Source organism: Muscardinus avellanarius (genome assembly GCF_963383645.1).
Source record: "Muscardinus avellanarius genome assembly, chromosome: 4".
Classification (NCBI taxonomy): domain Eukaryota; kingdom Metazoa; phylum Chordata; class Mammalia; order Rodentia; family Gliridae; genus Muscardinus; species Muscardinus avellanarius.
The window spans coordinates 119,052,800-119,080,779 of record NC_137789.1 but is presented as its reverse complement, the minus strand read 5'-3'; the positions used below and the strand labels follow the sequence as shown (position 1 = coordinate 119,080,779).

The following is a 27,980-nucleotide window of genomic DNA, read 5'->3' as shown; positions in this document are numbered from 1 at the left end:
CCTCTCTAAGCCTCAGTTCCCTCACCACAGCAAAACACCCAGGTAAGCTCTAAAGACTCAAGGCCATTACTTCGTCATAGCACCCCGCCCAGCCTAGGCTAGATACAGATTTACTCTGGCAAGTTATTTGGGTCTCATCTAGAAATTCCTTTTATGTTTGGAGAAACTGAGGCCCAGAGAGGGTAGGTGGCAGACCCAAAGTCCCCCAGCAAGCTGCTAGCTAGAGTGCTAGCTGAGTGACAATTAGCAGGTGTCTTACCCAGGCTGCAGTTCTGTGCCTGAACACCAGGTGCCTCTCTGGACCCCTCCCAGTGAAGTCAATGCTGGGACTCCTCCATTGTCATGGATAGTCCTTGCCCCAGGATCCCAGACAGTGAGGAGAGCCCCACTCTGAGAGCCAAGGATCTGCTCCGGAGCAGCTGGGGGTCTCCAGCAGCAGGATGGGTGGTGCGGAAGCAGCTCTGCTTACTGGCAGGGTCTGCCTGGAGTTTGGGCTCCAGTACCAGGTGGCCTGGAGAGCAGGGCCCCTGCCTCTTATTTTCTGGGCTATGAATCCAGGCCTGGGCCCTTTCGAGGGACTGCCCATCTGAGGCTTTACTGGCAGAGAGAGGGAGGCCATTGCCCAGCGAGGCTGGACACCTGGTCTACACCACCAGCAAGGAGATGCGGCGAGCTGGGCACGGTGTGGCCCGGTGTCCCAAAGCTGGCTCAGCACCAGGCTGCCCGCCGATTCTGGTGGCCAAGTGGCAGGCAGTGTCTGGGCCAGGACACCCATGGTGGTAGGAGCTGGCAGCTGGCCGGTGCCTCCTGGCCTGGCCCACAACAGTGCCCCAATTTCCAGAGCCGGCAGGCCCTGTGTGCCTGGTGGCAGGGGAGCTAGAGCCATTCTGTTGCTCTCACTAATGACCACAGGGCTATTATCACGATGACGAATCATCCACGAGGGGCCCCAGCAGGCACACTTCTCCTTGCTTTGCCTGGACCGCCACAGCTGACCTTTAATATAGGCCAGAGGGGCATGGGAAGAGAAAAGTAAGAATTGGTTGTAAAAGAAAGAGAAAGAGGCCAAGAACAACCCACAAAGGAGACAGAGCACATGGTGCTTATCAGGTACCTGCTGCATTCTGACTCCTGCTCGGCAGGCACAGACGCTGCCTGGTTCCATCCTCGTTCAAGCCTTCTACTGACAGAAGGACCCAGGGCTTGGAGAGGCTGCCTCAAACCACACAGCCAGAGGGTAGGACCACGTGGGCTTTGAGGGTTTTCTGTGTGTTTGTTTTAAAAATTCCTTTTCTGACTTTTAGATTTGAGGTACAAATGGGACTTCAAATCCATTTTTTAAAATTATTTTAAAGTTATGGTAAAATACACATCGCATACAACTTACCACTTTAACCTTTTTGTCTGTGTGTATCTGGTTCTGGGGATTGAACTCAGAGGCACTGCGCCTCTGAGCTACACCCCCAGCCCTATTTTATTTTTTATTTTGAAACAGGGCCTCGCTAAGTTACTGTGCGCTGGCCTGGAACCTGTGATCCTCCTATCTCAGCCTCCCAAGTACTGGGATTACAGGCGTGTGCCACCACGCCTGGCCTGTTTTTACCATTTTGAGGTTAACAGTTCAGGCGTTATGCACATTCTGGGGTATGGTTTTAAGCCTGGATGGATCTGAAAACTGGACTTTTTGTGGCAAAATGGAAATTGAAGGAGAGAGAGAGAAGGAAACGAAGTTGAGAGAACGTCGAGGGGAGACAGAGAAAAAGAATGAAGATGAGAGAGAGACACACAGAAACACTTATGCAAAGACACATAAAAAGAAGGAGGAGAGGAGGTGAGATGGAGGCAAAGAAGGGAGCTGGAAAAGAAGGAAATAACAGAGGAGGTGAGATGGAGGCAAAGAAGGGAGCTGGAAAAGAAGGAAATAACAAGATTAAGGCTGAGCAATGCTGGGCCAGGCTGTGTAGGTGGGAGCCGCTGGCGCAGGGCACCCTGTATGGGCAGGAGTCCACCAGGGGACAGCAGTGGGGCCCCTATCCTCAGCGCTAGGAAAGGCTTTCTGCGCTGTAAATAGGGTCCCCTGCTGAGCCCTGGGGTGCATCTCTGGGAGGCTGAGGAGTGGGGTCCTGCCTCCTCCGGCACCAGGGGAAGGGCCCCTGTGCTTCCTGGGTCCCATCCTTTCTTCCTCAGGATGTGGGGGCATCCCAGCCCCACTGGTATGATTATTTACTTAACATTGAAGACTCTCGCATCCCGAGTCTATAATTGGAAATACACCAGAAACTGAAACTTTCTGAGTGTATAAAAATGGCATTCCAAAGGTTTCAGATTTTGGAGCATTTTGAGTTTTGTGTTTTCGGATTAGGGATGTTTAACTGGTGAAGTCTATGCAAAATCCAATCTGAAAAACTCCAAAACTCGATATGCTTCTGGTCCCAAGCATATGGATAAGGATACTCAACCTGTCTTAACCTTGATTTTTCTGGTTTTTTTTTTTAGTACCTAAGCTATTATTTATTTATTTACTTTTTTATTGGGTGGTATTGGGGGTGGAACCCAGGGGCTTTTCTCCCTCCGGGCTACACTCCCAGACCTATTTTATACTTTGTTTGGAAACAGGGTCTCACTAAGTTCCTGAGAGCCTCACTAAGTAGCTGGGGCTGGCTTCGAACCTGTGCAATCCTCCTGTCTCAGCCTCCCAAGTGCGGGGATTACAAGTGTGTGCCACCACGCCCAGTTGCAATTTATTTTTATAAGCAAATGGATCATTATTGTGAGTGGAAAACAGTATCAATTTCCACAAACAGACAGAACCTGTGAAACAAGGATGGCAGGGAGTCCTGGTTTGGTGCCTTGGTTGCCAGGCTGGGGGATGGAGCCTAGCCCCTCTGTTACTAGGAGATTAAAGAATCCCAGTTCCAGGCTGGAGCTAGCTCCCCTCAGCAAAGACAGAAAGCAAGACGGAGAGGAAGCAAGCCAGGAACCTGTGCTATTGAACGCAGTGGAGATGGTCACCCTAGGTCAGGCTGGCACTTGTGGCAAATACTTGGGGAAATCCCAGTCCCGAGTGATTCCCAGATAGGAAACTCAGGAATGTTAGAGCTGCGTGGCTGTGAATTCTTCCTTCTGGCCCGCAGCAGACTCACCGGTGGCTGCATCCAGGCTTTCCTGCGTGACGTGGTCATTCTGGTTGACCCACTCTCCGTTGCACTTAAAGTAGATCTGTGTGGCGGGGAAGGCGCGGCAGCGCAGCTCCAGGGGCTTGTTCTTCACGATGTAGGTGTCCTGCGGCTCCTGTAGGAAGTGCGGCAGTGGCTCGGAAGGCGCTGATGGGAAGGAGTCTGGGAGCACCTCGCTGGCAGCCTCAGTGCCTGCAGTGGGGGAGACGGTCCATAAGGCCACAGGCCTGGGGCTCCTGGGCACCCCTCACCCACCCTGGGGACTGTCGTGGAGAGATCCAGGGAAGCCGGAGGTACACAGCTGGGGACCTGTGGAGGGCCACTCTGTAGCCAGGCAAGGCCTGCGCCCCCAAGGCCTCATTCTGCTGCATGCTCGCGGGTGTGGGTGTGTGCACATTTTACCGGTATTGGACCCAGGGTGCTAGACCTCTAACACTGAGCTACACCCACCCCCCTTTTTTGGTACTGGGGCTTGAACTCAGGGTCTTCTACCACGAAGCTACATTCCCAGCCTTTTAATATTTTGAAACAGGTTCTCACTAAGTTGCCGAGCCTCTCCTCAAATCTGTGATCCTCCTGTCTCAGCCTTCAGGCTATAGGAATTATAGGCATGCATCATCGTCACACCTGGCTTATCCTTAGGCCTTTTAAAACACACTTTTATATTTTGAGAAAGGGTTTCGCTAAGTTTCCCAGGCTGGCCTGAAACTTGTGTTCCTCCTGTCCCAGTCTCCTCAGCCACCAAAATTATACCACACCCGTCTTGTCTGCTTTAAGAGGTGGTACTTCTGGGCCTGTCCCAGCCTGGGATGCTGCAGGATCCTACTTCTCACAGCAGGGAGGCAGGGGGGGCAGGGAGGGCAGGGAGGTGAGGCAAAAGCTCAGGGCAGGACAGCCCTCCCAGCCTTGACCTGGGCTCTGGCCCTGCCTGGGCTCACTCCTGTTTCCCTTAGTGATGCCACAGTACTTGATGGGCTGGAAGCGGCAGAGGCCGAGCTCAAACCAGGCCAGCTCTGCCCTGAAGCCACAGCTGCCCTTTGCAGCCCCAGCCAGCCAGGCTGACGACGTGGGGAGACAGCTAGGGTGTGCAGAGGCATGGGGTAGGATGGGCTGGAGACAACACCAGGCCTGGCGTCCTGGGTGCTGGGCTCCCTGAAGGCCTGCTCCTCTACAAAGCCCAAGGCCTCAGCAAAGGCAGCATGGGGGAGCCTCCACCCAGAACCTCGCCTCTCTGGAAGCCTCTTTCCACCCCAGCAGTAGCTATGGATGAGGAAACCTCAGAGAACAGGCCAGGCTGTGCCTGCGGGGCACTCTCCTCCCCCAAAGGGGCCAAATGGGAACGCCTGTGTCCCTGGAAAGAACAGCACCTCGGGAGGTGTGACAAACAGGAAGGGAGAGGGCAGCTCAGCAGGGAAACCAGGCCAGGCCTGCGATTGGCTTAGGACTCACTTAGGAAAATTGGCTTTCCAGCGCCAAACGCCAAACAATCAGGTGGCTGGGGACAAGCTGTGGGGTGCTTGTCCTCCTCTGCTCCAGAGGAGACAATGAAGGGAGCTGTGGGGTGGTGTGATGTCCTCCCGCCAGCCAAGTGTCTGTCTCTGGGAGCAAGGCTGGGGTACAGGAGACCAAAAGGGGGTCCCCTAGTCCAGGAGGATATGTGTGTCCTTCGGGAGCCCCTCCCCCAACAAACACAGGCAGAGGGCCAGGGGACACCTGGTTGTCCAGGAACAAAACAAATGAAACACTGCTGACTATGTTTTCTCTTGGTGGATCAGGGCATCCTGTTAACACTGGAGTTGGGGGTTTCTGGAGAAAATACATGGAATAGCAATGGGTCCAGGCCTGGGCAGTGTGTGTATGTGAGTGAGTGAGTGTGTGTCCCAACCCTGCCCTGCTACTTCCCCCTTGAAGGCAGCAGGAAGAGCCCTCTCCATCTTTCTCTGGGTGGCGGCTCTGAGGATGGCATGAATACCCAGGCAGGGCCTGGCACATAGTAGGCGCCTGTTGCTACACTGAAATAAGAGCAAATGCTCACCAGGCAAGGGGTGCTATGTTCGCAGTACTTTAAAGTAGTTAACTTATTTTTGCAACAACTCTGTGAGGTGTATTCCATTAGTCCCCAGAGAGATGAAACTTGCCCAAGGTCACATGGCCAGCAAAAGGCAGAGTCCAGGTTTGACCTAAGAAACCGACTTCAGCGGGGACTTGTTGTCTGGGGCGGATGTGCTCTGTAACAGCCTATCCCCAAGCCTGGGAATCCTCACAGTGCCTGACCCTGGCCAAGACTCTACAGCCATGGCCTCTCTCACCAAATGACCAGCAAGGCTGAGACCATTGTGTTTGTTCAAAGCTGAGGAAAATGAAGACCATTCAAATGGGACAGTGACTTGGCCTGAGGCCACCTGCTTAGTGGACACTGAGGACTCCCAAGGCCAGGCCAGGCAGGACTCATGCTTGCCCCCCTCTGCCAGGCAGGAGACGCACTCCATCTGGGGACATCAAGGGCTTTAAGGTCTGGGTGCGCGGGGAGCCAAGGGGGAGAGGCCACGGTGACTGAGTCATAGCCCTGGGTGCTGTAAACTGTTTCCAGTGGCCTGGGCCACCAGGCCCACCCTGAGAGCCACTGCAGTCTCCCTGCCAGTCGGGCACCTATGAGCAGGCAGATTGGGGCACCAGGTGTGAACTAGCCTCTCCATGCCTCAGGCAGCCCTTCTATGAAATAGGGGGAGCTGGCCCTGCCAAAGGTGCCTAGGCTGTTTTTGGTTTTCGGTAGCTTAGTCATTTTTAAATTTTTTCTCAAGACCACTAAGAATTTCCCAACAGTTAGGAATTTATTAAGTGGGTGCATGCCACCCGAGCCCTGGCTGCCCTGGTTCTCTGCGGCACTGCAGGCCGTATTTATGACTTCATTTTATAACCCTAATGCGGCTCATTTATAAAGCGGGGCAGATACGACTGAGAGCAAACATTAGACATCCATTAGTGCTGGCCTCGGCCTGCCCGCCCCGCCCCGCCCCACCCCACAGCTCTGCCCCACACAGGCGTGCTCATTTCATCCCCGCTAGGGCAGGGGTGTGGGCCAACTGTGACAATCAGCACCTCTTTGTAACGTGCCCGCGGTGCCTCACTACGTAGCTGCTGTCCCCTTGCCCATACACCCACAGCCCAGGTGTCCTGGGGGACACACACTGCCAGGAGACCCGAAAACAAATCAAGGTCACCTGAGATTCTTCCCCAGAGGGGTCGTGGGGGACTCCGTGCTGACTGGTGTATAGTAGGGATGTCATGAGTGCAAATTAAATAACGTGGTGTGTGTATGTGTGAGGATGATGCTGGCCTGCGCAGAGCCGAGCTGGCCCTGCTGACTTCTCCGTGGTCCTGGAGGCTGAGAGGGGCACGATTGGTGGTCCAGATGGCAGTGACCCAAGTCAGGTCCTATGGTGCCACACTGGGGGTAGAATAAGGGGTCCTGGAGACTCATCCTGCCAAATACCCCTCAGAGGATGCTTGCTATCCCCTCAGTGACAGCCCCCAGCCTCGGAGATGCCCAGACTTTTTTGATCTTTAGTATCTCAAGTAATTTTTTTATACTTAGCATAAATTGAAGCAAAAAAGTATGTTTTGATCTCTGCTAAGTAGCCACAATGTCACACTAATGAGAACACAGGCACCTGTAGGGGCTACACCACTTCTCAAACCATGGCCTCGGAGTAGCCACCTCCACCCCTGTTTGTTGCAGGGTACTCCCAAGTGCCAAAATCTCAGCTTTGCAAACATACAGTGCCAAATCAGGGAGGGCAGAGTGATGTAATGTTGAAACTGTGTGCTACACTGGGCTAGTAGTCGCTGCAGAGTCTGACGGCTTCCCGTACTGTTTCCCTTAGAGATTAAAAATATCCTGCAGCATGCTGGGGTGACTTGGCCCACAGTTTGGGAATCACAGTGTTTAAATAGCTGTCACCCAGGTATAAAGCTAGGAAGTGGCAGAGCCTGGGAGCAGATTCAGGTCATCTGATACGGGAATGTGTCTCCTGAACTCTGCTGAACTGGAAACTGGCATTTATAGATGCCGTGTGCCAGGCGCTTCGAACATTTCACCTCCTCACGATTCACAAGGTGGGGATGATTTTCTATTTTATGGATGAAGACACAGGGCATTGGGGACAACAAGGGTCACTCAGCCAGTGGGAGGAAGCCAGGCTTAGAGCCACATCTGTTGGTTCTCCGCCTCCCTGGTGACACCCTCTCCATGGCTCCATCTTTATAAAGGAGCATAAACCCTTGAGACGGGCTCCTCCAGGAGGAGACCTGGCTTCTGCCAGCCGGATCTGGATTTCCTGCTGGCATGAAAATCTTCCATGTAAAGTTTTTATTTTCTACTAGTAGAACTCACTTGCAAAAATGCAACCTGCCTTTAAAGCTGCATATGGGAATGGTCTAGCTATCCTAAGATGAAGCGATGAACCAGGACGCACCCCTGCACAGATGTAGCTACGAGACAGGGACAGGAGGCAAAGCTAGCCACTGACGCCGGAGCTCTGCACCGGCACCCGAAAGGACTGACATTCTAGGTGGCCTTCCTCTCAGGCCACCATCTTTAAAATGAGGAGTATGGCCGCATCACTCTCCCAAGCCCTACTCTGCTTCTAACATGGGGCGTGTGTGTGTGTGCGTGTGTGTGTGTGTGTCACTTGGGATGGAACCCAGGGGCATTCTACTTCTGAGCTACAACCCCAGCCCTATATTTTATTCTTTATTTTGAAACAGGGTCTCACTGAGTTGCAAAGGACCTTACTAAGTAGCTGAGGTTGTGCGTGAACCGCGATCCTCCTGTCTCAGCCTCCCAAATGCTGGGATTACAAGTGTGTGCCACCAAGCTCGGTTCCTAGCCCTATTTTTTATTCTTTATTTTGAAATAGGTTCTCACTGAGTTGCAAAGGGCCTCACTAAGTAGCTGAGGCTGGCCGTGAACCTCAATCCTCCTCTCTCAGCCTCCCAAATGCTGGGATTACAAGCGTGCGTCACCATGCCCGGCTGCTTCTAACACTTGAAGGTCTTCAGATCCCTGGTGAGTCGTTTTTCTTCATAAAGCGCATGTGCTGAAAGTAGGGCTGTCTTTCTCACCATTGCTATTCCTTGCTCAAAACCTCGGCACATTCAGTGGCTCTAAGACAGGGCCTGGGTGGGGTCTGGGGGAGAAAACATTGGCTACAGGGGTCTCCAGTCACGCCCCCGGCCACCCATCCCTGGCCTCGGATCAAAATGCCCACCAGGATCAAAATGCCCACCAGCTCCTGGGTGCGACCTCCTAGGGGAGCCATTCAAACCTCCCTTCTAATCTCCCTGGACCTGTATGAGGTATCTATGAAGGTTACTTAAAGGGCCAGCTCATCCAACAGCAACTCCTTGGCCGACTTTTACATACCTCCAGGGGTGGGGAGCTCACCACCGCCAAGTTCTCCTTTAGACACAGTCACCCATTAGAAAAGGCTTTCTTACTCTCAGCTGCAATTTGCTATATGAGGATGTGAGGTTCCAGCCATTACCAAACTGGATGGGTATAGTCACCAGACCCAGTTCAAACCCCTGCTCTGCATGGGAAACCTTGCCTTAGTTTCCCCATCTATAAAAGGGGAGGCAGTTCCTGCCCTGTCAACTTGGATATGTTGTGAAGGTCAGCCAAAAGAGCAGATGTACATGTGCTTTACTAGTAGCACAATCGAGGGACAGGCAGCAACTGTCTACCTAGCTGAGCGTGGCAGCCCTGACACCCCACACCGCCAAGTTCCTTGGTGTACGGTCCCCTGAGCCCTGGCTTCTGCCAGCTCAGAGAGGGGAAGAGACTGATGCAATGTCACACAGCGAATGGACAGCTCAGCATCAGAACCCTGTTTCTGACTTAGGGCTAAAGAAAGGAGACAGGGCCCAGAAAAAAGCCCAGCCACACAGGGCTGTAGGTGCTTACGATCTTATTTGCTGGGCCCAGGGTAGAACTCAATGCAACTGGTCTCTGCCAGGCTGCTGTGGTTTGGTGGGTAGGGCCTTAACACCCCATGCTGAGTTTCTTCAGCCCCAGAGCGAGGGCATCTGCAGCTGGGCAGGGCCAAGTGTCCCCAGGGTTGGCTGGTGGAGGGATTGGGAGGGGAGAAGGGGCCAGGCAGGAGGTGAGGAGAGAGAAGCGCCCACGCCGGGCACATTCATCATCTGCAATCAGTCTTTCTCTAGCTCCTGGACACGGGCTAATTCTCGCCAGGCCTGACCCCCCATGGCATGGAAAATCTTCCATTCACTGCCTGGCTGCCCTGCACCGTGGGGGGTGCGCAGAGTAGGGGGAGAGGAGCCCATTTATTATTATGTTTTAAAAACACACAGCCCCACATGCACAGACCCCTCCCTGGACACAAAGCCCTTCCTCCATCTGGCCCTGGCTCCTTGTGGCGGAGGGGTTCAGCAGCCCCCGCCCAGTGGTGGTTACAATGGCCGTTGTTACCGATGACGAATGGGGACTGGCTGGCAAGCTTGAAGGGTGCGAAGTCACTCCTAACAAAGGAGGCCCCTTGCACAACCATTCCCACACCCTCCACAGGCCTGTCCCTGCCCAGGAGGCCACTTCCAGTGCTGGCCACAGAAACTGGCCTTGCTGAGATGGCCAGCGGGGCCAGGAGCCTGCATCCTGAAGGGGTCTCTCCCTCTGAGGACCCAGAGGCAAGTGATGGAGCTGACGGAGGCTGGAACGAGGCACCAGGAGCTGGCCAGGGGAGCCCCATTACTGTCAGAGTAAGGAGGGACACGTCTACTTCAGCCTCCAGTGGCATCTGGGAAGGTTGCCCTCCACCCCCTCTCCCTCCAGACACTTCCTCTGGCTACTGGGCTCCTGCAGTCTGGGCCTCGGTCCCTCTAGGGCCTATATCAATGACAGGTCTGATGGTCACTGTACCTGGAGACCTAGGCCCTGAGGAAGGTCTTTCCACTACCCTTCCCCATCTCTTAGACAAGGAATTCAAAGCCCTCTCATCCATCCTGCTTCAGATAAGGACCATAAATCCCACACTCAGCACTCAAAAATCTATGTCTTAAGGGGATAACACATGTCATCCATGCAACCAGCCTCAATAGGTATTCTATTTTATAGAGGTGGAAACCAAGGCTCAGAGAAGCCTAAGGTTCCATGCTCAAGGTCACAGCTAAGAAACCCAATCAGCTCTTATATTCAACCACAGCGGCCCTGAGGGACCAATGAGCAGCTAGCTCACTGTTTCTGTTCTCTTAAAAGTTCATGGAGTCGGGCGTGGTGGGGCACGCTTGTAATCCCAGCATTTGGGAGGCTGAGACCAGAGGATGGCGGTTCATGGACAGCCTCAGCTACTTAGTGAGGCCCTCTGCAACTTAGTGAGACCCTGTTTCAAAATAAAGAATAAAAAATAGTGCAGGGGTGTGTAGCTTGGAGGTCAAATGCCCCTGGGTCCCATCTAGTTCATGAGGGGCCCAGGAGTGGTGGTGCACCCTTGCAATCCCAGCATCTGGGAGGCTGAGACAGGAGCATCACGGTTCACGGACAGCCTCAGCTGCTACTTAGTGAGGCCCTTTGCAACTCAGCGAGACTCTGTTTCAAAATAAAGAATAAAAAATAGGGCTGGAGATGTAGCTCAGAAGTAGAATGCCCCTGGGTTCTATCCCCAGACCAGCAAAAAAAAAAAAAAAAAAAAAAAAAAAAACTCATAAGCTTGAGGGGGAAGGGGAGGGGTCTCAGCTTCCTGACCCTGCACTAGCCCTCTCTTCCATGGTGGCCTGACCCACCTAAGACTCACCTAAGCTAATGGGTGCCCCAATTGAGGAGATCTTCAGGAGCAGCCTGCCCAGCCCCAACATGCTCACACTAACAGACATACACACACCCCATTTCTAGCCCATCACGAGTATTTCCCTGGACATGCCGAGAGCTCCAACCAGACCAGGGCAGTGGGTCCTTTCTAGGGATAGCTACGTCAACACTGCTGCCCCTATCTGAGGTTCAGGCCTCAGGGGACCTGCTTTTTATTTGGTTGCTTCTCTCTCCCTCTAGAGATGGGGCACAGTTGAGTTTGAGGAGGAATTTCAGACTCTACCAAAAACTCAGTTGCTCGGTCCAGCCTGGGGAGGCCCCCTGGTGCCTGCTGCCTTCACCCTGAAGCCAGCCATGACAGATGGACCTGGATGCTGACAAATTGACCTTGAAGGATGCTTCAGAGCCACCCACCACCACCCCCGGCTCTCCAGGCCTGCCTGGGCCCTCCCCCATAGCGATCCCTGCTTGCCCTTTTTCTCCCTTAAACCCACTCTCTTCCCAGCAGCTGGAGCGATCTTGTGAGATCTAGCCATCTCCTCTGGTGGCTCACATGGCTCCCACTGCACCTGGAAGGAAGTCCTCATTCCTACCCAACCCTCAAACGCCAGACACCCACTTATGGCTGTTGTGCTCCCCAGCATCTTTGGAAACACCTGTGTGGTAGGTGGGGTGGGAGGGGCAGGCAGAGGAGGGAGGCCTGGGCCAGGCTGACCTGAACCCCAGGAAGCTACCCCTTTGGAAGCCCCATCCTGTGGGACACCACCAACGTGTGGAACCTAGCCACTGTCCTCCAGAAAGGAGGCCGGGGTGTGTGGCCTGGCCTCGTAGCACACCGAACCTGAGCAGCAGAGCCAGAAAGAGAGAAACTGGGCACGAGGTTCCCAGGCGAGGAGAGGGGACTTCATTTTTTAAAATCCTTTTGCTTCTCATAAATTTTTATTTCTTGCCCTTTCTGATTACAAAGGCAAAGCCCTTTGCATTGTAAGGGTGCTGTCCCTCCTATCCTCATCTGCACCCAGGTATTTCCAGAGAGGCTGGGGGGCACAGAAATGATGAGTGGGTGTCTGGCATTTGAGGGTTCAGTGGGGAAAGGACTTTCTTTCCATTGCAAGACCAAAAAAAAAAAAAAAAAAAAAAAAGGAAAATAAAAATGGCTCCATTCCAACCACAGCTGAATAACAGTGTGTTGACCCTTTCTGAGGGGGTGCATACATATTTTGTTACTTAAATGGGGTCTGACCATATATAGTTGTGCATTCTACATTTTCCTGTCAAAGCTGTTAACTAAGGGCTTTTAAGCTGAAAGCAAAATGCATCAGGAATCTCCATCTCCTGCTCTTGTTTTGATGATCTATCCATCTCTTAAGATCACACACACTCTCTCTCATACTACACACACACACACACACACACACACACACACACACACAATGCACACACACATTCACATGCACATACATACACAGTCAACAGATTAAGGGCAGGGCAGGCCAGCTGGGCTCACTGCCCCTCTGACATAGAAGGCAGCTCAAGGATGACATCCCGTTGGCTCTGCTGGTTTGGGCACGGGGCAGAAAGATACCTGGTGTCTGCCCCTTTCTCCTGGAGAAGTCAGGACATCCATGGGTGCAGCCTCTGGCCCAGCAGCTGTCTGGGTTGGGCTGGACACGACAGTGGTTTTGTCCATTCACCGCCCCGCAAGTCCAGGCTCAGGTCTGTTGGAGATACCCAGGGACACGAATTCCCCTGCTTTGTACTGCACCATGCCCTGGGATGGGGCTGCCCTTCCTTGCAAGGGGAGGCAACTGTCCAACATATTGCCAAGTGGAAAAACTGCTGCACCCTTGCCCACTGCCGTGAGCTCCGTCACTGGATCTAGGACTACGGGGCCCTCAGACCTGAGTCCAACCCTGTTGCTTCCAGATGGGGATACCGAGGCCAGAGAGAGGCAGTGACCTGGCCAAACAGCAGTGCCCCTGCCATCTGGACATCTCGTGGACATAAAAGGAGAAGAGATGCCTGGGTTCTGGCCTTTATCAATCTGGGAAAAGGGGCCTGGGAAGGAGAAGGAGTGGGCAAGAAGAATGGAGGTGGAGATGGAGTCTTGGGGAGGGAGAAAGGACATGCCCTGGGAGCACCTCGCAGGGGCGGGTGGGTGAGACTGGCCTTTGGAGCTCGGGCTTGTACTCTTCTGAACCTGGAATCCATATGGGTTCCGGCTCAGTCCCCAGGGTAGAGGGAAGGAGGCAGCCATCTCTGGTCTCTCTTCACAAGGCCCAGACTGTGGCTGTTTCAGGCTCTCAGGAACACCTGGGGTCAGAGGGGAGGAGTAACTTGCCTCAGGACACACAGCAGGTTGGAGGCAAAGCTAGGACTGGAATGTGGGCACCCTGGCACCCAGCCCAGTGCGCCTGCCCTGACTCTGTTCCCGTGGTGGGGAAGAGCAGGCCGTGAAGGGCCAGGTAAGCTGTTGGCTGGTGATGAGGAGTCAGGTGGCCTGGGCCCAGAGGAAGGCCTAGATGGGTGCTTGGGTGCATCAGGGGTGGGATGGTGGGCAGAGAGTCGCCTCATTTAATCATTTATTCATTAGACATCTCCAGTGCCTTTCCTTGGCTTGCCGGTGATAGAACTCCATGCAACATCCAGACCAGTGCTCAGCCTGTCTCCATCCTCGCCCTCAGTCATACCATGGCCCCTCTGCCCACTGAGCCACTGCCAGAAGAAATACATCTACTGCGTTGTGTGCAGCGACCTCCTCCTCTAAGACCCAGGCCTTCCTCGGGGCAGTAGGCCTCGGCCACTTGCTTACTGCCAGGACCGCTTATCTCTAGGCTCTCCGCATCTCACACACTTCTTGGCCCCAAACACATTGATGCTGCCACTGATTCATGAGTGACCTGGGGTAGCAGCTTCCCTCTGGCCTCCGCTCCTCCTGAGACCACTTTTACCTGCTTAGCTCTCAGGGCTGCCGGGCCCGTCAAGGTCAGCAGTATGAACACGCTTCACCAGCTGGGCAGCCTCATGCCCACACTCATTTTTATTTTTTGTATCTCATGATGGTAAATGGTAGGCGTGCCTTCCGGGCTGTGGCTCACACCTCAACCAACAGCTCCAGGGCTTCCCTCTGGGTTCGAGGTGTCAGGCAGAGCCCCACTCTCACCCCTGCCTGGCCACTGCCCTGGCCCACTCTGTGATGACATGGAGCTGCAAAAGGCTGATGCAAGCTGGAGGGAGGGAGTGAAACAGGCCGCGCGGGCAGATGGAGCTCCACTGCCTGCCCCATGGGGCGCCTGCCCGGCCCTGCCGGCTTGTTTGCACCTGCTGATGTAATCGCTGGGCCTCCTTGGCTCAGGGCTGGCCTGCTCACCTCTTCCTCCAGTGAGGAGCCAGGGGAAGGGCGTGAGGGCAGGGGAGCCGGTGTGCAGCACCTATATGCAGCACCTATACGGTGGGAGAGGAGTGGTTGAACCTGAAGACCAAGGGGAGCAAAGGGCCTGAGGACTCCAAAGAGCACACTTTCTAGAGCCAGCAGGAGCCACAGCTGCTTCAGGGCAGCTGTCTCCAGCTCTGAGCCTGGCACTCAAGAACCTAAAAGGGAGACAAAAGAAAGAATGGAAGAAGGGTAGGTTTGCCAAAGGACAACACCAAACCAGTCCTGTGTCAGCTGCCAGCTGGGAGGCTCTGAGCCAGCTGCCTTAGCTCTTGGGCCTCGGTCTGCTCGTCTCTAAAATGGGCACGATGACACCGTGCCCACTTCAGAGACATTTGGGGGCCAGAGGTGTGAGAGGTGACATGACACTAGGGCTTGTGGATGTCTTGGGGGCCTGGGGACATAGAGGATGGGGAGCTGACTAGGAGGCTGGGGCTTCCAAAGGAAGCTGGGAAGGCTCTGCCCAAGCAGTGGCTGGGCAGGGAAGGCGGGGCCCGTCAGCTATGCTCTGCCCAGCCGGCCCCAGGAGCCTCTGCTTGGGAAGGAAGGCTTGGAAGAGGAGTTCATGGCTCCCTGGAGGCTTCCAAGAGCCGTCAAAAACATGCAGGAAGGCTGAGGTGCAACTGAGCAGTACAGCACTTGCCTGGCATGTGCAAGGCCCTGGGTTTATTCCCCAGCAACACAAGGCTGCAGTTTTCAAAGTTTGCTTCCCTTGAGCACCCTCTCCCTTTCCCTGCAAGAGGGAGAAGAAAACTTAGTTCATGCATCTCCCAGCGTGGTATCTAGGCTCCTGGAAGGCAACAACCCTTGCCCATGGGCATTCTCATCCTCCTCTGCAGCTTGCAGGTGAAGAAATTGAGGCACAGGGAGGTCAGACTACTTGCCTAAGGTTAAGGAGTAGGGGTATTAGCATTTACACCTGGGTCTCTGTGACTCGAAGCCCATGCTTCTAAAGCCCTCTGCAGAGGTACTCAGACCACCTATGCCCCAGGGCCATGGGGTGCAGGTGTTCAGACCCAGAGTACTGCCGTAGAGTCCATCCAGTGGTGTGGTGGGCTGAGAGTGTGGGTTTTAATAGGTATCCAGGGGAGGGTGTCTGTTCACTGCTCACTCTCTCTTGCTTCGCAAAGGTGACATCAAATACTTAGTGTATAGCCCGGTGCTCAATGTTCCTCAGCTCCTCCGCTAGCCATGGAGTCTTTTCTAAAGAGCTGGGTGTGGTGGCCCACACCTGTAATCCCTGTATTTAGGAGGCTGAGACAGGATTGCAGGTTCAGGGCCAGCCTCAGCAACTTAGTGGGGCCCTCCACAATTTAGTGAGACCCTGTTTCGATTAATTAAGTTAAAAATGACATGGTGACAGGCTTATGCTTTCTTAGCCGCATCAGGACCTTGAGTATGGAAAGTGATGATGACGGCCATCACCCATGTTCCTGCAAATTACTTGTCCTCTCTGGACCTCTGAGTCCTCATCTGCAAAATGGGAACCCTACCATGTAGTACTTCTAATAAGTTTTAAAGACCTTAATACACATAAAGAGCTCAGAGCAGTGTGTGGCGTGTCAAAAGGGCTTCATGAATATAAGCCACTATTGTATTATCATCTATAGCAGCTATATGATCTCATTTAATCATTTCCACAACCCTGTGAGGTGGGTGCCAATAGTCACCTCTATTGTTTATCTAAAGTCACCCAAAGTCACAAGGTTACTAAGTAGCAGAGGAAAGATTCTAGACTATAAACCCCAGGGGTCAGAGCTGTTAGGAGCCAAGAGCGATGCCCCCTGCCTGTCTCTCCTGGAAAGGATGGAAGGGGTTTCCTTATGTTTCCTGCAGCTACTTCCAGTTCAGCCTCCCCGACCCACTTCAGCCCTGGGTGCCACTAATGCCACTGTCATGGGGAGAAGATCTCAAGTCGGGGAACCATGGGCTGAGTCAGCCCCCACCTTTGGTAGCCTTGGGCAGCCACAGTCTCTCCCTGTCTGTCTGTCTGTCCTCTGGCACCTTGTGGGCCCTGTACAAGGTTTGAGAGCTGGCTCAGCATCAGCCATTTGGCCAGGAGAGAAAGGATCACTCTCTTTTCCTGATCCCCTGCCCCCAAGTCCCCTGGGATCCCAAGTTCAAAACAATAGAGGCTTCGGGTTGCCCTTGCTATAGAGGTCTAGTGGGTGGCTAATTTTAGCTGAGAAACACTCTGCATTTTCCCAGCCACCGTCCCTGCCTCCCGGGCCTGGACAAATGGCCTTGGTTTTCCTCCCCGATTGTTCTCAGCTGGGAGCTGGGGGCTGGCTCTAGCGCGGGACAATTCCTTTTGTGTCTGCTTCCGGGTGGCTCTTAATAACTCAGATGGGATGGGACAATCTTGAGTTCCCAGCCTAAGCTCTCTACCCGCACCCCTGCCCTGACAAAGGACAGTCAGAAACATCCCCCCCAAAGTAGTGTTTGTTGGCTATGGAACTTGCCGGTTTCCTCAAATCCCCAGGCTGGGGACAGAGAGGGAGGGCTGTGGCCTAAGGGGCCTCCCTCCGGACTGGTGTGGAAGCTAAGGGTGAGGCTGGCCTAACGTCCCACAGCGCTCTGGCAGGCTATGTCTGGACTGGGAATCTGCAGACACCTAGGCCAGTGCTGTATGTAGAAGAGGCAGGAGGAATCCCACTGCTTCCACCCAGCATGGCACGTATCAGTGCTGCCTGCCTAGGCTACGTCCCACCAACCTGCCGTTCTGTGGCTAAGCCCTGCCCCTTCCTCAGCTCCCACCTTAAAGGTCACTTCCCGAGAGGGCCCAGGCCTGGTCCTCACCAGACTCGGAGGCCCCAGAGGACACTTGCGCAGTGACTGTCACAGGATACCACCTGTGTGAGTACCACATGGTCTAATGGCCCAGGGCCAGGGTCTTGCGGCCCCGGCTGTGCCAACCAAGCCACTGAGTCCCAGGGCCATGCCTAGGGCGACCAGGGGGTGCTCCAGGCGGGAGGAGGGGGTCATCTGCCATCCAACATGGTCAGCTTCAGATCCTTTCACCCCCTGCTGGCTGCACTGTGTTGCCTGGAGGGCACCTGTCTGCCCAATGCTGTACCCCCAAAGTCAGCCGGGCACATAGTAGATGCTTCATAAATGCTTCTTGGCATGAATGAATCTCCTGAGCTCCTCTGGGTTCTCTTCTCCCCAAAGAGGAGTAGCCCGGTCATGTTCCACCCTTCCCACAGAAGCAAGAGAAATGAGGTGCCTTGGGGAAGGCACCTGGGGCCCAGGGCAGCCCTGCCACCCCCAGCAAGCTCAGGGTCCCCTCTGCCTCCACAGGCCTCCTCTGCGGCCTCTCCCTGCACCCGCTCCAGCCGGGACCCAGCATGCTATAATTAGAGTCCTCCTTCCAGGCTCTGGTAATGAGAGGGTGTTGGTGCCAGCCATAATTACAGCCTGGTTAAAACGAACCGGGAGCTGCCTCCAAGCCAAATTACAAAGTCTGCAGCCGGACTCCCTCCTGCCCGCTCCCTTTTTATGGGGTTGGTTAAAGGGAGGGACTGGGAGTTGGTGGGGAAGCCAGCTCAGGCTGGGGCTGCGGTCTTGGGCCTGTGCTGCTTTGAAACTATCTTCCCACCTCACCCCACCCCACACCCAGCAGAATTCCCATGCAAGATGCCAGCAAGCTTCGGGGTCTGCCTTCCTGGAAGAGCCCACAGTGAGGGCTGAACATTCTGTCCCAGGCCCAGGCCATGAGCTTTATACCATTTTATTTAATGGGTACAGCAACCCTGCGAGACAGGTACTATCACCCCTACTTACTAACACAGGTCCAGTGCTTAACAACTTGCCCTCACCCAGCACTCTAGCCGGCCCGCATGGGAAGACTCTAGAGTGTAGTATACTCCGTCCAGCGCCCCTCACTGCCGACACAAGAAGGGCTCTGCTCAACCTGAGCATGATGCGGTTTGCAAGTTGACACCTGAGAGGCCCAGGGAGGTCCTGCTCTCCCTTTTAGAGAGAAGGAGTTGGGGCTGGGGCCTCTCAGGTGTCAACTTGTAGTAGTATAGTTCTTGCCCAGTTTGCAGGAGGCCCCAGGTTTTATCCCAGCACAGCAATAAATAAATAAATAAATAAATAAATAAATAAATAAATAAATAAATGTAAAAGACTTTGATGAAGAACTTGAGTCTGGAATCCCTACAGGCATTTTGGGATCCATAGAGGCAGAAGAGGCAGAGGAGAGGCTGTCTCCAACCCAAACCAGGCCCTGGCCTCAGCTCAGGATGTTAGAGTGTGTAAGGTTACAGAAAAATTTAGGCCAGAGGCTAACTCACAGCCTCCTGGCCCATCCCCAGGCTATGGCAGCCATTACTAATCAATGGTAACATGTCTGCACAGGGCTCAGACTCCTTGGCACAGGACTACACCCAGCCACAAAAAGTCAAGTGATGAAGATGGAATCCCACCATCCCTAAGCCAACTGGTCCCTATTTACCCTCGCTTAACCCAAAAGCTGCTGTGTCCTCTGACCCAAAGGCGGCTCTCATAAGTGGCTGCAAGGAGCCGGTGTCCCAGGGCAGCAGTAAGCACCTCTCTCCCCATGGGTCCCAGCTGCCCACCTGCCCTTCCTGGGCCATTTGACTGGGATTTCCTCCCAGCCTGAAAACCTGGCTCTAGCCACCCACTGCCCACTCACCACAACTGGCCCAAGGTGACTCAGTGTGTGTGTTACCTCCTTCTCCTCCTCCATCTCTCCTCTCTGCCCGCTGTCATGAACCTCTTCAATAGCGCCTTTGATCCCAGCTCTCTGGGCCCTTTAATAAGGATGGCTGCTGCCTCCAGCAAGGGGTGTGGGAGAGAGCCTCTTCTGGAGGGCAGTGTCGGAGAGGGCAGACAGAGCCTGGATGTCCCAGCCTCACCTGGACAGCCCAAGTCCTCGGCCCAGAGGCCTGCAGGGAAGGCCCCTGAGACTCTATCTAGGGAGGGGCCGCCTTGCTGGCAATGCTGGGACAGGGCTGAAGGGCATTTTCTGAAGGACACTTTAATTAGAAAATAGGGCAGCCAGCCAAGTAGACTATGGGGCCACACCCAATGCCATCAGAGGCCTCTATGCTCCCAGGCCCAGCCCGCACCTCTCGCCTTCACCCACGGCCTCCTGGTGTGGCTTCTCCGTCTCAGGCACCAGAGACAGAGTGGAAGAGCTGCCATCTGGGAAGGGGCAGGAGCAGTGGCCGTCGTGTGCTGGGCCACAGGAGAAAACAGGTGCCAGTGCACCCTGGCCCCGGGTGCCCACCTCTCCCCCCAAGAAGGAAGGATGGTACATGTCCTGCTTAGCAATTGAGCCAGAGGTGCTGGCTCAAGCCTGGTCCTAAACTGTGGTTCTGTGTGTTTTCCCAGCAAACAATGTTCTCCCACATCAAGAGGGGCAGAAATGGAGTTACCCTGGCTGCCTGTCCCCACGTCAGCCTGGGCTGTGGTTGCAGCCCATGCCCCACCCTCCTCCCTGTGTATCCTTGGGCAAGTCACAGTCTCTGTGCCCTAGTTTCCTCCTCCATAAAATGAGGTGATCTGTATGAGTCTTCCAGGCCTGTTGTTAAGGTAAACAGAGTCACACTGTGAAGATAACCAGCACAAGGTCTGACCTGTGCTCAGGAAACTCATGCTGCACTTGGCTTAGGTCTAAGTGCTTCCCATGGACTACTGGCTGGCTACTTTCTGAGTGTGTGACCGGGGCCAGCCACTTTCTGAGTCTCACTTTCTTAATCTTTGAATGGATGAACAACAGGAAATGCTTCTTAGGGATGTGAAAGAGCCTTGTAAACTGAAAAGGGCTGAGACCAGTCATGATTATTTTTCTAATGAGCACTTCATGTTCCTCCACCCTGCCCATGCGGGGAAGATGAGCTACGTCTATGCCAGCTTGCCCTGTGGGACTCTGGTGACATTTGCCCACATGGCCCCACACAGGCTGCTCACCCTGAGGCTCAGCCTCCTCCTGGACATCCTCAGGCGAGAGGAGGAAGAGAGGCTTTGGATGCCCGCTCAGTTCTCTGGGTAGATGATCTGCTGGGCTGGGAATCAGGCCCTTGAGTCAGGTGTTGGGGGAAACCTTGGTGTCCCTGGCAGCAGATAGGCAAGGGAAGGAGTTGGTCAGACAAAGCCATCCGTGGTTCCTTTTGCCCTTTTCTCTGAAGAAATCTGGAAGCATTACTTGGGCTGTCACAAGCCATGTGACTTTGAAGAAGGACCTTTACCTCTCTGGACTTCCAGATCTGATTCAAGTACAGGGCTTGCCCTGCTGCCTGGGATGCCTGAGCAGAGGGTTCTGGGAAGGGTACAGAAGCAACAGTTTTGTGCAGAGCTTGGGAAGAGGCCAAGATGCCTGAAGATGCTGCAGGTGGAAGGACAGGGATAACCCCTTGATCCTCAAAACAAGAATGGGTGAGACTATCAGCAGGAACTCCAGGCTTCTACAATCTGCGAACCTTCTTCCATCTTGGCCAGCAGGTGCATAGAGCCGAGCATGATGCGAAGCAGATTCCTCCAGCCTAGGCAGGGAGCAGGAGCCCTGCCCAGGCAGGGTACCCACGTAGGCTGAGACTGGGGGGTTGAGGGGGTGATCTAGATGCAAAGTGCCCAACACCCAGGACAGAATCTTGGAGGCAGCAGCAGCTGTGGGATTTTAAGCAGGTGACTGCTTCTCTGGGGCTTAGTTTCTCACTGATAAAGTGGGGTGATGGTCCCTAGCCCAGACGATAAAGAGGACACTAAGTGCGATGGTGTGCGGGATCCTTAGCTAGGCAGTGGGCGAGAGAATGATCAAAAGTGAAAACCTCACTTCCCTTGGGGCACGTTGTCCAAGTCTCTGCTGGTGTCTGTTTCCTCGCCCATAAAATGGGTGTCAAAATATGGTCTACCTCCAAAAGGCCCCTGCCTGGCACCTAAGCTAGCTGGCTCTAAGCATCTGTGGGAGCCACGGAGACCAGGTGACCTGGCAGAGCTCCCCACACACCTGGCTGTGGCCTACCCGGTTACAGCCTCCTCTCTGCCTTGCGACAGGCCTGGTTGTTTCCTCACTCCTTGTCAGGCCCCAGATGGCTGCTGGGCCCCGGGCCAGGGATAACACCTCCCAAACCCACACCCCCCCCCCCCGCCAAGGAGCACCTGGTGTGCAGAGGAGGGGACGGGGAGGCAGCCTTGCGTCTTCCCACCAGCCACTGATGGGCCTCTTCTGGGGGCCCAGAGAGGAGCCTGAATGGAGGCATGTGTCTCCTCCTTAGGTTCAGAATCTTCACCTAAGCTTCCTAGTTCACTCTCTCTGGCACCTTCTAACTCCTGCCCTGCAGGGTGTACATAATGGTCCCATTTACCAGATGAGGAAAAAGTCTCAGGAGAGGCAAGTGGTGGGCCAGTGCTGGCAGGCTGCCTGGAAGACGCCCGGGAAGAGGAGCCAGGCAAGATACAAGGTTCTGGGGACTCTCAGCCTGCTCCCGTCAGTGCCTGGGAGGAGCCTCTGGAAGCACCTGCTGGTTGTGTGTACCTGCATCCCTCCCCTGCCAGGGGCTCTGCACTGGGTATGGGGCCCCTTTCTGCATCCTGCTATGGGGTTGTCCAGATCCTTCCCCTCAGCAAGCCTTTAATCCAAGGACCCCTCGGATCCTGCCCCTAAGCAAGCCTCTAATCTGAGGACAGATGTGGGGGTGGCCTCCTCAACCCCACATCTGCCTTGTCACCCACTGCCCTCTCCAAGGTCTTCCTCTCTGCCCCGCACTGATGGGGTGTTCTTGTGACAGGGACCTGGGCTCCTGTCTGAGCCCAGTGATTGTCATACTGTGTGAGCTGGAACAAGTCCCCAGCCCTCTCTGGGCCCCTACTTTCCCATCTGTCACAAAAGGGTTAGATTCGAAGCTTTGATTTTCTATGAATACCATAATCCATTCACTGAACAACAGGCTGTGCTGCAGCTAGGCATCTGGGACTTTGGGTTCCTGCCTCTCTTTTTAGTTCTCTGCTGGGGCCCTGAAGAAGCCGGTCTGGGGACTGGACTGCCAGGCACCGCCACCCTTCGTACCCGAGTCCCCTCCTGGGCGCCATCTGTTCTCCGAGCTTTCTGTGCTCCATCTCTGGCCTCTGCCAAGTTACCTCTGTCCTCCATCCTGTCCTCACCCTGAAGCAATGGTGGTCCCCCTGCCCCTGGAGCCGGTTCCTGCAGATCACCTCCCTACATGCAGTGGCTTCCATTAGTTGGTAAGTACACAGAGCCCAGGCGGGGAGCTGGGGTTTAAGGCAGCCATAAATCACAGGCCTTTCTCTCCCAGCCTGCCGCTGACAGCCTAAGAGCACTGCTGGCTAAGCCAAGCCTCCTTCCTAGAGTAGCCAGCAGGACTGCGCCACTCACCCAGTCACCCCCGGTACAACTCTGTGCGTACAACATCCCTGATCCCTGTCAGTGTCAACTGGCTATCTAGAGAAAGGGACCATGGCCAGTACCATGGCACACCATGAAGACCCAGCCTCAGTTTCCTTAGCTATCAAATGGGGTGATTGTACCAAGCTCTAAGGATTCATGGGAGGACTACCTGAGACTCTGTCGTCCTGCAGCAAAAAATGCCCAGTGTGACCTGTGACATTAGGTTTTGCTCTTCCTCCGCCCCATGAGGGCTCAGAGTAGAGAGGAACAGCCTGCTCGCCTATGCTTAAAGCCACATCTTTACCCCACACCTTCCCCTTTTGTAGCTAGACAGGAATAGTACTTATGTTTGGGATCCAGACTGCAGGGCTGAAAGGAATCTCAGCAGAGCTTCTGAAAGTCAGACCCACAGGAAGGGGAGAATTCAGCCTGGGATGGTGGAGCACGGTGGCCTTTGGCTTCCTCAGTGTGCAAAGTTTGGTTGAAAGAATTAAACGAGATCACAGGGGTGATATTAAAAGAGCAAATTACTTTAAAGGGCTTCCGCTCATTCCAGATCTGCCTACAGATGGATAGCGCTAATTACGAACGAGGAGTGGCCCGCGCAGAAGAAGCGGGTCCCCGAGGAACCCAGTGCTTCTAAGTTAGGGACTCTGGAAGTTCCTTTGTCTCTGATTCATACATAGCCCCTTCCTTCATGCTTACTGGGTCCTGGAGAGGCACGCAAGTCTGTGCTTCTGGGAAATGCCTGTGACCACCTCCCAGAACCCTGCACACCGCTGGGACTTCTGAGGATGAGAACTTGAGATGACACTCACTCCAAAGCCACAGAACAAAAGTATAAAGAAGCGCATGTCTTTTTACCTAGAATTCCACTTCTGGAAAGCTCCCCCTAGAGAGCTCCACCAAGCCCCAAGCATGAAGGCACTCACTGCAGCGTTATTTACCAGAGTGCAATACCCAACAGTGGGCAGACTGGTTGAGTAAAGTACACCCACAGCGTGGGTTATTCTCGGGTATTAATGACACCAATTATGAAGTCTATGTGATCATACAAGAAAGGCTCCTGGAATAATGTTACGTGAGGAGGCCAGAGCGTGCAATGAAACACCCATGATTACACCATAAAACGAAGCCAGGCATGCGCCTGAAAGGAAGCATACTAACACGGTGGTGCAAGCGGTGCTTGGGGCTGGGGCTGGGGGAGATTATGGGTGATTTCATATCTTGGTCTCCCGTCATTTGGAGAACAGTGGCAACATTATCTGGACTATATATGCAAACCAGTCACTTCTTGGACCTAGAGGTACGGGGAGAATGTCAGAGCCCGGTGTCAAAGGACACTGGGGATTCTGGCAAGTGAGCCTCAAGCTGCTGCATGGTTGGCAGAATGAAGTCCCGGCTGGTGGCGCACAGAGCAAGCCTGGGGCTGTGGCGGCCATCAACCCTGCTCTGTGCACCTGTTGCAGCAGGAAGGCTCTCTGGGGATCCCTTATTGTTCTCAGGCCAGGAGGAAAGTGGGGGCAGGGAGAATGGCTGGCTCCAAAGCCAGGAAATAAATCTTCTCCCAACCCAGCGTCTCCATTCAGGTCAGCTTATTGATGGAGACCCAGGGGGGCTGGGGGCTGTGAACTGCCTTCCCAGGACTCGTGAGAAAACCTCCCTGCCCCAGCGCCCGGCGTCTTGGAGGCTCTGGGGGCCATCCCAGAGGCTTCCTCTATGCTTCCTGGCATTGTCAGCCCTTCGCCCCCACAGCAGCAGGACACCAGGCGCTCAGTCCCAGGCCCAAAGTATAGTCCTCCCTGGTGGCCACAGACTACCAGAGCCCAGGCCCTGGTGTGGGCCATAAGTAAGAAGATCGCCACAGGCCTCTGGGGTCTGGCGGTCAGTGAAGGGAGGAGACCCTGTCAGCTCTGCTAGGATGCATGGGCCCCCTCATGCTAGGTGTGGGAACCCATAAACATTTGCATAGAATTCACATTAATTTGCATAACCACCTGCCACAGTGGAAAGAGCACTGAACCAAGAGTCAGACCTTGGAGTCCAGTCCCAACCACCTGACTTACTTGCCGTAAGCTTAAGCAAATCTCTGTCCTCCCAGGTGTCAGTTTCCCCCCTGCGGAAATGGGGAGCTGGACTGTTGGTGTGTAAGTCTGCACCTGGCTGGGGCGATGGCTGGAGCCGAGGTGACAAGGCGGGTGCTCTCTGAACACTTCCTGGGAGGCATCTGCAAGCCAGACTGTATGGTCTCCTGTGCATCCTTCCCCATCCATGCGAGGGGCACCCATCTCTAGCCCCCAGGCTGTGGAGATACCTGTCTCTGCCCCTCCTCCCCAGGCAGCCCTGGGGAACCTGGCAGCTCTGACTCCCTGGAAATGCTTTCAGCCGGGTGTCAGGGAGCGTGGCAGGCCCCCAGGGAGCAGGAGGCAAGGCTCCAGAGGCTGTTCTAGGTCTGAGTGGACTCAACACGCATGGCGTAAACACGCCCACCCACCACCCATAGCCTGGATTGAAACAACAGCAACACCAGGCCATCACCCTGACGTCTGCCTGCTGGCCTGGCCTGCAAGCCTGCCCACCTGCTACAGGCATTTCTGGGCCATGGTAGGGGAGGAAGTGAGAAGAAAACCTCATTCCTGAGGAGCTCTGCTCTTGCTGCGCCTTGCATCAGGATCTCCTGGGCATGGCGTCTGGGGAAGGGCGGGATCTGAAACTCCGGGTACTGTGGGCTCCGGTGCCTGGCTTTGCAGTGGCATGGCCAGCAGGGCCAAGACCACGCTATGGGGGAAAGGGGCAAGGGAACTGTGATGGCAGGACCATGGCGCTTTTGATACTCAGTGCTAGGCTAGGCCGGGTCTTTGGAGCCCCCTGAGGCTGGGGTCTTCAATGGGAACAGCCTTCTCTCCTCCTTTCTCCCGAGTTCTCCAGTGAACCCTCGGTCCTTCACTCCAAAATGGGAGAAGTGTCACCCATCTCATAGGGTTGTTCTGCAGATTAAATTAGGCGAAGGATCAGACAAGCCTGGCACATTAATAAGAGCTAAGAAACTGCTACTGGCATCACTATCAGCAACCTCACCATGCCTCGATTTCCTCTTTTGTACCATGCAATACCAGTCCTGCCTCCACAGGGCAATTGTGAGATCAGATGAGAGATCTGAAAGCCCTCTGGAATAGCGGTGGATGGTGGTGCTGGACCACCTGGAAGGCAGCAGGTCAAACCCTTCCTGCCTTGGCACAGGGCCACAAAATGGCAATGCCTTTGTGGCCTGCTGCTCTATGGAGGTGTCTACTACCCCAGATCCAAAGTAGTTCCATATGACAGATGAAAAACTGAGACCCAGAGAGGACAATAGATCCACCCACAGTCCCACAATGAGTAAGAAATTCTTAAGGGGTTAGATCTGGAAAGATAAAACCCAAGACTTGGATACCACAAAAGAGGGTCGTGATTGTGTCTTCCCTACCCTGTTTTTGGTCCTGGGAATTGAACCCCTGGGTTCAATTCTGTCTCTGAGTTACACCCCCCAGCCTTTATATTTTGAAATGGCCTTTTTGATGCTGGCCTCGAACCTATGATCATCTTGTCTCAGCCTCCCAAGTATTGGGATTACAGGTGTGTGCCACAGCACCCGGCTCACTACATCTTTTTAAAAAAGCACAGACTTTTAAAAAATACTATGGGGAAATACTGTGATACAAAGGATAATTATTTTAACCAGGACTTAAAGTCACTTTTGTGTTGGGGGTTGGAGGAAGTGCTTCATGGCACTGTATTTACTTATCAAAGCTGTCACACCTAGTACAAGTATGATCCATTTGAAAGGAAATGAATGAGTGGCTGAAAATAAACATCCCCAGTCTGAATTTCTTCACAACAAAAAAGATCTTGAAAAATAAATATCATGCTCAATTCATTGCCCCCTGCGCCCCGCAGCGTGAGCTGTGAGATTTTCAAAGGACATGACTTATATCTTGATTCGATCATTCTTTCACCTGCCCAAGAATGACTGTGTGGTTCAGATCAGCTCAGAATCTTTGTAAGGACCATGCACATGTACAGTCTGAAATTTTTCTATCTTTCTGTTTGATACTGGGGATTGAACCCAGGAGCATTCTACCACTCATCTACAGCCCCAGACCTTCTTATTTTGAAACAGGATCTCGCTAACTTGCTGAGGTTGGCCTCGAACCTATGTTTCTTCTCTCTCCTAAGTACTGGGATTACAGGCGTGTGCCACCATGCCCAGCTACACTCTGTAATTTTAATCACTTTGTCTGCAGGCATGTGGGAAACAGTCTCAAGAGACAGGCAGCAGTTCAAAGCAAACTTATTAAAGTGGAGGCCACCTCCGTGGCACGAAGGATTCTCATTTCCCATCACGGGGCAAATGGAAAATCGCCCTTGAAGATGGGTAAGTAAACTGTACTAAGTGGCCTGCAAATCCGAAGTGCAGGGCAGCTGCCAGGAGAAATCCAATTTGCCCTTAAATGCCATTTAGAGTGTTTTTAACACCCTAACTACTTACAAGATGAAAGAGTAAAAGTTTAAAAACTGCACAAAGACCTGAGATGACTATAACCGTATGGATGGGTCTTAGACAACATATCAACAGTGCATCTGCCCAGGTTTCCTTGAGCTGTCCTGGGGTCCCACAGACTGGCTAGAAGGATGAAGTTCACTGAAGGAGAAAGCAATAGAGTGTGCACGCGTGTGTGTATGTATGTATGTATGTGTGTATATATATACACATACATACACACATACACACACACATATATATAATGTGGGCATACGTGTTCCAATGGGTGTGAGTATGGTAGATTCTCTTATCTATGGTTTTGCTTTACATGGTTTCAATCACCATAGTCAATGGTGGTCCAAAAATATTAAATGGAGGCTGAGACAGGAGGATCGTGGTTCATGGACAGCCTCAGCTACTTAGTGAGGCCCTCTGAAACTTAGTGAGACCTTGTTTCAAAATAAAAAATACAAAATAGGGCAGGGGGGTTAGCTCGGAGGTCTAATGACCCTGGGTTCCATCCCCAGACCCACAAAAAATATTAAATGGAAAATTCCAGAAATACATACTTTTTTTTTTTTTTTGGCCATACTGGTGATAGAATCCAGGGGCATTCTACCTCCGAGTGATACACTCAGCCTTATTTTTTATTA

General features: G+C 53.7%; 1 protein-coding gene across 2 annotated transcripts in view; it reads right to left on the bottom strand.

The window, feature by feature from the left end:
- Positions 1-27,980, bottom strand: part of UNC5B (unc-5 netrin receptor B) — a gene marked incomplete at both ends in the record, with an annotated part of 78,207 nt that overhangs the window by 13,990 nt on the left and 36,237 nt on the right. For both annotated transcript variants that reach the window (XM_080694675.1, XM_080694676.1), the window contains one exon: positions 3,144-3,368. In XM_080694675.1, coding sequence (XP_080550801.1) covers positions 3,144-3,368 — 225 coding nt within the window. The remainder of the gene's footprint in view (positions 1-3,143; positions 3,369-27,980) is intronic.